Here is a 10567-nt window from a genome sequence, read left to right as displayed (position 1 = left end):
TAGATGCAGATGGACACTATAACTTTATTTTATTTTTATGTGGTGCTGAGGATAGAAATGCAGTGCCTTCCACATGCGAGGTGAGCACCATACCACTGAGCTACAACCCCATATCCAAGAGAATAATATTTTAAGAAATCTATAATTTAGGTGATTTTCCAGCATTGTCTTCTGATTGGAAAATGGAGACCATGTCAGCCTAAGGATCCTGAGATACATCTTGGGATCACCAGATTGATGTACCTAGGTTTAGACCCCAGCATTACACACACAAAAAAGTTTAATGACTTAGAAAAATGCCTCACATATATTATGTGAAATAATCAAGACCACTAAAGTAAACAACACACATTCTGATTTTTCAAAAATGAGAGATGTGAATACAGTTTATTAAAGAGTCAAATCATTGTGGTGGAAACATGAAAATTTTGTTTCTGCTAGGACCTGCACTCCAGCTGCACTATACTAAACTCTTTTTCTGTCCGTAAATATAATTTGACCATTTGAGGGGAGTGTACAGAGACATGAATTTTTGTTTCTCTTTCAGAAATTGATAATTGATAATTGAGATCTTAATTGGGATATACTCAACCACTAAATAAAAAGCTTTGAACTACAGAGAATAGGCTGTCCTGAAGTCTTCTAAAACCAATACTATTTCTTAGCTGTACAAAAATGGTTGCCTGGGACTGGACACCCCCTCTCCTCAACTACACAGACATACAGTTGAAGGTATCCCCTAACTCTAGCTTCCCTCATTCTACTCCTTAGTCATAACTCTAGTTCCTAGACAAAGACATGTCAATCACTGCAAAAGATATAAATAAGACCACTGGAGCTATACCTCAGGCCTGTTCCTCATTTCCACACTGGAAATAACCCCACTCATTACCTAGAATTCTTGGGAGAATTAAGTGAAACAGTTATGTAGCAGGCTTTACACAATGAACAATAGAAGTTATCCATTATTATTATCAAGATATGAAATGTTGTAGGTGTGATAAATAAAAATTTGGATCAATTTAAAGGGAAGAAATAATAAATTGGTTCTAAAAGCTTTTGAAAAAGTATGCAAGCAAGCATAGATGAAACTATCTTCACCCATCAAGTGTTTGCTTTTATTATTTTTATGATCAGTAGACTTTTAGACAACCAGAAATTTTGTTAATTTTGTGCATTCCACTATTGTCATGTATGTATGAAATTAAAAAAAAGAAATGTCAGTGATAATGAGAGACCATTAAAGAAAATAAAATGTTTGAGATTATTTGAAAAGATGATAATAAAGGCAACACATGCTATACTAAAGGGAGAAAATGATTATGAAGAATATTATCAGGTAGTTTTACAAGGAATTTGGACAGGAGATTAGGTTTGTATAAGGTGGTCAACTGTATTGTGTTGATACATGAGGATATTTTATGTCTTATTAAATACTTATTTTTTAGTACACATAGGTATAGGGCTATGATGTATGCAATTATTATCATAAAGTTCAGAAAAATACACTTACATGTGAACATGTAGATAACAAAAGAAATTATAAAGTGAGAGAGTAAAATATTAGTAATATGCAAGCCCAGATAGATAGTGGATACATAATGTTTGATATTTTTAATTTCTCTAACTTTTTGTAAGCTTCTGATTGTTTCCAAATAAAATTTAAAATATTTACATACACAAAAAAATTTGTTTGCTATGTCAATTAAAAACCTGAAGAGCAATAAGACAGCAGCAATAATCATTTCTAATACTTAGACTATGATCTTAAAATGCTTTCTACTAAAATAAAATCCCCCTTGATTTTGGGACTGGGACCAGAAAAAGATAATTCCAAACCAAGAGTAGGAAATACATAAATGTGAAGCATTTTTTCTTTCCAATTTCAAGGAAGGCATCTAAGACTAATATGCAGTCTTGTCAGAAGGCCTTAAAAGACAACTTGGGATCCTGGGGGTGCAGCTTAGTGGTAAAATGCTTGCCTAGCATGCATGAGGCCCTGGGTATGACCCCCAACACAAAAAACAAAACAAAACAAAAATAGGAAGCAACCTGGAGCACTTTCCCACTGGTCAAAGATGGGATTTAAGCTCTGAAAGGGTATTAATTGCAAAGGTTTGGAACTCATCATATATGGTTGAGTCCATGAGCTTGTTATAATAACTTAAAACAATCTGTCATCAGAAGACAATGGAGTATTAGTTTAACTCTAAATTAAGACATAGAGAGAAAAAAGATTTGTCTTTTCTCTGTGAAATCCTGTCTCTGGATAACCTCATTGAGGGTAAGGGAAAGCATGTTGATAAAATGAATCCAGTTAAAATAAGTGAAAAAATTAAAATATGACCATCTTACAACCCCCAGTTAGCTTTAATTACCAGCAGGTGCTAACTCTCCATAAAAAGTGAGAAAGCCAATAAGAAAACATGTACCATGGATGAAAGAACATGCTACACTCCCACTTTGGCCTGTCAAAGGGTGCAATCCTTAGGGTTTACAGCTCCCAAAATCCAGTTGCCAGTTTATGGGAAGTGCCAAGGTGAAAGAGCATGTTGTATTGCACCAAGAGTGCAAAATCAGCAAAATTTAGATTGTGGTAAACCCAATCTAAATTTTGCTGTTGAACAGATAACTTATATTAAAAAAAAGAACATGTAGGGATAAAAATGACTTGAAAAGCACATTATACTTTTCCAATAATGAGCACGACTAAAAAATTAATAGATGATTTATTCTTCTCTAGAATATTTTACAAAGTCATTAAATGGCCAGACGTGGTGGCACATGCTTGTAATCCCAGTGACTCAGGAGTTGAGGCAGGAGGATCATGAGTTCAAATGCAGCCTCAACAATTTAGTAAGGTTGTAAACAACTCAGTGAGATCCTGTCTCTATTAAAATATAAAAAAAAAAGCACTGGGAATGTGGCTCAGTAGGTAAGCACACCTGGGGTCAATCCTTGGTATTAAAAAAAAAAAGTCACTAGGGCTGGGGCTGTAGCTCAGTGGCAGAGTGTGCTTGCCTTGCACATGTGAGGCACTGGGTTCTAGCCTCAGCACCACATAAAAATAAATAAAATAAAGGCACACAGTCCATCTACAGCTATAAAAAATATTTTTTAAAAATTATGAAAGGCACATGTAAGTTTTAGGATTTTGATAAACTCATTTTTTAATACTGAGAAATCTTTGAGATGATATGTTAAAGGAAAAGCCTCATAATGTATTCCATGATTTTTTGAGAAAGGACCAGCAGTTGTGATAATTCTTTGGTTTCACATAGGAATTGATCCACAAAGGTATTATCTATCCAAAATTGAGACTAAATTATAGGAAGAGGAGTTGAGGGTGGGGTGAATAAAGGAAAAAATATAAACTTGGTAAAGAACTGACATCATCATTACTTGAAAATAATATTAAAGAATAGAGCTAAAATGTTAGGCAAAATTATGAGGGTTGCCACTTTGTTCTTGGTCTCTATTTTTTATCTCTTTAATTTTCAGGAAAAAATGTGGACTCTTTTAGGTGTAGGGTACATAATTATTGCTCAATAAATATTTATTGAATTGGGAGTAAGAACAACCTGAGTGCTCTCAGTAAAACTAGATTCCATGGAAAATAGTGTACAATGTACTTTAAGAAACTTATTTATGGGTTAGGGATGTGACTCAAGTGGTAGTGAACTCGCCTGGCATGCGTGCAGCATGGGTTCGATCCTCAGCACCACATACAAACAAAGATGTTGTATCCCACCAAAAACTAAAAAAAATAAATATTAAAAATTCTCTCTCTCTCTCTCTCTCTCTCTCTCTCTCTCTCTCTCTCTCTCTCTCTCTCCCACCCTCCCTCCCTCTAAAAAAAAAGAAACTTAGTAATGAATGGAAGGACTTAGAAGAGTAAACAGAGATGCAAACCAAGGAAGATCATATTGACAGAGTTTGTATATTTATGTGCACACAAATATTATCACAACTGTGGTAACTTCAATATCTACCTTTCCTCCTCCTCAAAACCATCACTTCCTCTGCTAGTAGTCCCCAATACATGCCTCATTAGCAGCCATGCTTACAAAATTTTATACAAAAATATTATATGTACATATATAAATACATATATATTTTCAAAATATTCTTCAGGGCCAGTGGTGTTGCTCAGCAGTAAGGGATCTGTCTATACTACAGAGCAATAGAAACAACAACAGCATGGTATCGGAACCAGAACAGATGGTAGACCAATGGTACAGAACAGAGGACAGAGAGGCTAACCCACAAAATTACAATTATCTTATATTAGGCAAAGGTGCAAAAAAATGCATTGGAGAAAAGATAGCTCCTTCAAAAAATTGTGGTGGGAAAACTAACAAAAGCACATGAAACAAAATGAAATTAAACCCCTATTTCTCATCATATACAAATCGTAACTCAAAATGGATCAAGGACCTAAAACAAAACCAGAAATGCTGATTCTAATAGAAAAAAAATAGGCCCTAATATCCATCATGTGAGATTAGGCCCTAACTTCCTTAATAAGAATCCTTTGGTTCAAGAATTAAAATCAAGAATCAATAAATGGGATGGACTAAAACTAAAGCGTTTCTTCTCAGCAAAAGAAACAATCTGTGAGGTGAATAGAGAGCCTACTTCTTAGGAGCAAATCTTTACCCCTCACACATCAGATAGAATACTAATCTCTAGGGTAAATAAAAAACTCGAAAAGCTAAGCAACAAATAAAAAACAAATAATCCAATCAACAAATGGGCCAAGGACTTGAAGAGACACTTCTCAGAAGATGATATACAATCAATCAACAAATACATGAAAAATGTATTTTTTCATCACTAGCAATTATAGAAATGCAAATCAAAACTACTCTTAAGATTTCATCTCACTCCAGTCTGAAGGGCAGCTATTATTAAGACAAACAACAATAAGTATTGGTGAAGATGTAGGAAAAAAGATACACTCAAAGCAAACTTTGTTTTGGGGATGTGGGTACCAAGGCTTGAACTCATGGGCACTCATTCACTGAGACATATCTCCAGCCATATTTTGTATTTTATTTAGAGATACGGTCTCATTGAGTTGGTTAGTACCTCAATTTTGCTCAAGATCTCCTCACATGATCCTCCTGTCTCAGCCTTTTGAGCCTCTGGGATTATAGGTGTGTATCACCGTACCCAGCTTCAAGCAAACCTGTAATTAGAATTATAGAGATTGTAGAAAGAGCTTACTTAGGGTGTTATGTATGTTAATGTGTTTGATCATTAGACTGCAGACTCAATAGAGCATTTTATAGAGTCATCTGCATATTGGTATACTAAAGATTTCTCTATTTCACATGTAAAGTTAAAATCTAAATACCCTTTTTTTGTTCCTTTCCAACTGGCATATTTTAATAACTTTCAGTGTATTTGTTAGGTTGTAACACAGGTTTGATGTTTTCTGGAAAATCACTGTCCATTTAGAACCCAAGAATCAATTTTACCAAGATTGTTAGTGATTTCCTTGATAAAGCATATTTCTGGAAATATTGAAAGTATTGAAGTATTGATAATAAAGATATATATATATATAAAAGATAAGCACCAAATATGGTGCTTGCTATTATTCAACAATCTTTATTATCAAGACTTCAAAATAGCTATTTAGGAATCTTATATTCAGAAGACTGAGCATACATCATAATAGACATTCAGGTATTCTTTAATTAGTACTTAAAAATTTTTTTGTTATACTGTTTTGCATGCCCTGTTTTCTCCTCCTCTTTGTATCATATATGCTTTACACACAGATTTCTAAATTTTAATTTTTAAAAAGTTTCCTACTTAATTACCATCAGCTTGCTTCTACCAATATCTAAAATCCATAGTTTAAATTAAATTCTTACTTTAAATCAATACAGATTTTATCATGTGTTTTATGTAGATTAATTATATTGACCTAGTCCTAAATCCAAGTAAATTTTAATTTCAAGTAGTATGATTATTAAGAAAAATATGTCAGATTTGAATTAAAGGTAAAAGTGGAAATTATGAATATCTAAATTAATGCACATAGTAAAAGTTCACTCTTTAGTAGTGTCTATAAAACTTATTTTTCATCTTTGATTTGTGCAGCATACACACACACACACACACATATATATTTATATGGAAAATTATAGTTGCAGCTGCAATGTGCTCTGGATGGTTTGCACATTAATCCGTTGTGTTTAAAATCTGAAATTCATGTAAGTATAGTAGAAATTTCAAGTATATTTGCCCCCAAAATGTAAAGTTGTTTATCACAAATACTCAGATTAATTTCTTTTAATGTTAACTTGATGGTTTTCCTTAAAAAGCTGAATTTCTATCAGTGCAAAACTTAAGGTGAGTCTGTCAGATAATTAATTTTAAGACAAAAACTCTATTCAAAGGATATATTTGGGCAGAACCCTAAAAGCCCTTTTGCTTTAAAACACTGATTACATGTGTGTGTACATTTAAATGAGTTCAGCTTGAGCTACAATCTATCTGCAGAAAAAAGTTTTATCTAGTCAGGATTTAAAGGACCTCCATGTAATGTTATATATTCATGATGGAATATCTGAGACTGGGTGATTTTGTCAGTTTCCCTTAGAGACTGCAAAATTTCTGTTGTGGTACTTCATCTATTTTGAGAGGAGGAAAACTGTATTGTTTGTATAATCAATTTCTGTGATAGCAACAATTTTAGAAGAAAAGCATTGTGTTATAACTAATAGGAGTTTAATAGAGTGCTGTGGCACTTGATTTTTATTTCATTTGTAGATTTTACTTTCAGACTTAATATTTTCAGCTATTGATTATATTCTCTTCCTTCCCTCATCTCAGCTATAATTCTCTTACTAAAATCTATTACTATAAAAATAAATGGAAATAAATTCTCACTTGGTGTACTTATTTTCAAATAGAAGTATATTACTTTTGCCCATAAAACACTTAACATTCTGGAGAATTGAGAATTGAGGTTTACAGATGTAAATTTAGAACAGAAGGATGAAATTATCTAATGTTCCTTTATTTATTTAGCTTTTATAAATCTACATGACTCAGTTTGGGAATTTGAAAACTGTCAAGGCTTGTTTCTTAAATACAGGTGCATTTTTTCAGTGTTATTTTCTTTGCTAAGTAACATAACTAACAATATACAGATTAACACAAAAAGGTCAAAGATCTAACTACAAAACATAAACCAATGGAAGTTCTAGAAAAAATGTGGAGGAAAATCTTAGACATCTTGGTTAAGCAAATTATTCTTCAATGGAAGAGAGCATGAAATATTAAAGAAAAACATGACAAATTTGGCTTTCTCAAAAAGTAACCCTTTTGTCCCTCACAATATACTGTTAATCAAATATAAAAGCCAACCACATATTTGTCAATAAATTTTCCAAAACATGTGTTTACTTTTTGTTAATTGGGTGATTAATAACCCCTTAAGACAAAATAAACATGATTAATTTGTTATAACTTGCTCTTTTAAAAAAATCATATTGCTTTGTTAGAATACTATAAGCTTTTCAAATTGTGAATGAATGATTAGCTTTTGACATTCCAACCCAGAATTTACAGGAATAAGTATTACTAGATTACAGTGAGAGTATTACTAGATTTCAGTGATGAATATTATTAGATTATTAGATGATGATGATGTTTACAGCTTTTAAAAATGTGGCCTATTTTGCATCTAAGTTTTAGTTTCTCTCCCATTCTTCAGAAATTCCCAAAGTTACAGTTAACAATTAACCAAAACTTATATCAGAATGCTTTTAAGCATTTTGGTATTAAAAATGGCTAATCTGAGATCAAGGACCAAACTAATTTAAAGAAATTGATTTTATTTTTAATAGCTTCAAGAAGTGTACTGAATCAGAACATTAATTGCAATATATATATATATTTGGTTTTGGTGGACACAACATCTTTATAATTTTATGTAGTTCTGAGGATTGAACCCAGTGCCCCTCACATGCCAGGCAGCCCGCTACCACTTGAGCCACATTGCCAGCCCCGAGATTATATTTAAAAAAAAAAAATCTTTCAACTGAGTTATCAGACAAAGGGCTAAAAAAACAAACAAAAAAAACCCAGGAAATCAGATGGGCTAAGGATCTGAAGAGTATTTTTGTAAAATAAATTGATTCCCAAACAGCATATGAAATGTTGTCCTTATCAGTCATCAGGGAAGTACAATTATAACACAATAGATATGGACTAAAAATATTTTAACTCTCAACTCTTGCAAGAAAAAATGTCCAAAACTACATGTAGGTACCAAATATATTATTGCTAAGAGGCATGAAATGGCATTCCATAGTCATATTTTAGTCACTGTAGCCTGACAAGAACAACAAGGAGGAGGAATAGTTTAATTTGGTAACATGGTTTCAGAGGTCCTGTCTATCTATCTAACTATATATATATATATATATATATATATATATATATATATATATACATATATATATATATATATATATATATATATATATATATATATATATATATATATATATATCTCCATTGTTCCATGCTTAAAATGAGGCAGAACATCATAGCAGAAGGTAGAGGAAACCTATTCAGTTCATGGCAGCAAGACAGCAGAGCAAGAGAGACTGAGAAGCCAAGAAGAACAACAACAAAAAAAATCACTACAGGCATGCCCCAGTGGCCAAATTCCTCCATCCATGGCCAACCTGCTTACGATTATAACTCAGCAATTCATTCAAATTATTAATCCAACAAATGGATTAATTACCTTATTATGTCACAATTATCATAATCTAATCATTTCTTCTCTACATATTCCTGCATTGCTGTGTGAGGTTTTAGGAGGATACCTCAGATCCACACCATAACGTAAGTTAAAAGTACTGGCCATAAGAATGGTAAATTCCTCCTAGGTCTAACTAAAAAATATAAATGAACACATGAGCACACAAGACCTATAATTAAAGGGTTATAGTGCATTATACATAATAACACAAGACTGGAAAGGACCCAAAAGATCTTCAATAAATAATTATATATAGCACACAATGTAACACTACTCATTGATAAAAAGAATAAATAGATAAATACAACATTCGAAAATATAAAAAGTATTACGCTAATTAAAAAAATCCATATGAAGGATATATGAAGTATGTCTCCATTCACATGAAGTTTTAGGTGAGGCAAATGTACTGAAAGAGAAAGCAGAGAAGTGTTTGCCAGCAAATCATTGGGAAGAGGGAATTGTGCAAAGGGCTACAAGAAAACATTTTCAAGTGATAGAAATGCTCTATAACTCTATATTGAATTTTTTGCAGTAATTGTAGTATACATAGAAATGTATTGTCAAAATTCATTGAATTTATACCCCAAAACTTGCTGAATTTTAATTTCTATTAATTACACCTTGATGAAATTGATTTCTTTTAAAAAGTAACAAACCAAAAGTACTCTACAGGTAATTACTTGGAAAGAACTGCTCACTCACTAAGGTGAGGTGGCTGGAGTTGTCTGGCATCACGACTCTGTACAGGGTCTTCTGAGTAGGGTCATATGTTTTCACCTTCCTGGCTCAATTCTACAACCATGTCCTTGAATGACAATGACACATGTAACATCACACTTCTTATCAATCTGAAAACTTTGGAATTAGGTAACATGGAAAATATTTATGGAACCAATTTCTACTATATTTTACTGATGAGATTAAAGCAAGACCTAATAATTTTCACATTGTTCAAAGACTACTGCATTTGCAAGAATCTCAAGAAGCAGTATCCTACTTTAAGTTGGTATCAAAACCACCCCTAATCTTATCATTTTATTCTATACCTGCTGACATTACCACTTCTTGCTGAAGAACATTCAGAGGACCTGCTAAATGATTCCTGTCTCCACCACTGCCCCAGTAGAATTTATCTTTAGAGCTGTTACTTTAAGTTATAAGTTTGAGCCCTTTCTCAGCTCCAAATCTTTCAGCTATTGTGCAGGCCCAGGAAGGTGGTGCAGATGGGGTCATGACAAAGCCCATTTTGGCCCTTTATGTCACATGCACCTAGGGACAGGAGAACATCTGGAGCTGTTCAGTTATTCAAGGCCCCCTCAGCGCATCTGTATAGACAAGGAAGCACTGGGAATCTGGACATTCTCTCCTTGCTTGTCACCTTTACAATCTACAAAAAAAGAAGGTATTTTAAAGATGCTGATGTATAAGTTGAGAGCCATTTGTATAAGTGAATAGAAATGTTGACCATATTGTGCAGCAGGAAATGTTTCATTGTATATGTAAATAAGAACTTTTTAAGAGTGCTACATGGGACAAGCTTCAGTGCTAGGCTGAGACCTAAACAGTTTCCTCCACAAAAATATCCCTATCTGAAATGTATTTACATATATACGCATGAAAGGAGATATTTATGTAACAAATATGAGAATACCTAAGCCATATTAATATGCATAACATTCATATGAGGAAAACCTTTCTTATACATATGTAGCTCTACTTAGAAGTATAGAGTGCTTTATCATAAGGAAAAGTCCACTCTGGGCTGGGGTT

The 10567-nt window shown here is 33.0% G+C and overlaps 1 protein-coding gene across 1 annotated transcript in view; it reads left to right on the top strand.

Annotated features, from left to right (window-relative positions):
- Positions 1–675: 675 nt before the first annotated feature.
- LOC101966941 (spermatogenesis-associated protein 31E1) overlaps positions 676–10567 on the top strand; it is a 34800-nt gene continuing 24908 nt past the window's right edge. Inside the window, exon 1 of the mRNA XM_078029816.1 lies at positions 676–732. Within this exon, the coding sequence (XP_077885942.1) occupies positions 676–732 (57 nt within the window). The remainder of the gene's footprint in view (positions 733–10567) is intronic.

The sequence above is a fragment of the Ictidomys tridecemlineatus genome, chromosome 13, assembly GCF_052094955.1.
Source record: "Ictidomys tridecemlineatus isolate mIctTri1 chromosome 13, mIctTri1.hap1, whole genome shotgun sequence".
Taxonomy (NCBI): Eukaryota; Metazoa; Chordata; class Mammalia; order Rodentia; family Sciuridae; genus Ictidomys; species Ictidomys tridecemlineatus.
The sequence above is the reverse complement of the archived record's forward strand: the minus strand, read 5'-3'. Positions and strand labels throughout refer to the sequence as shown.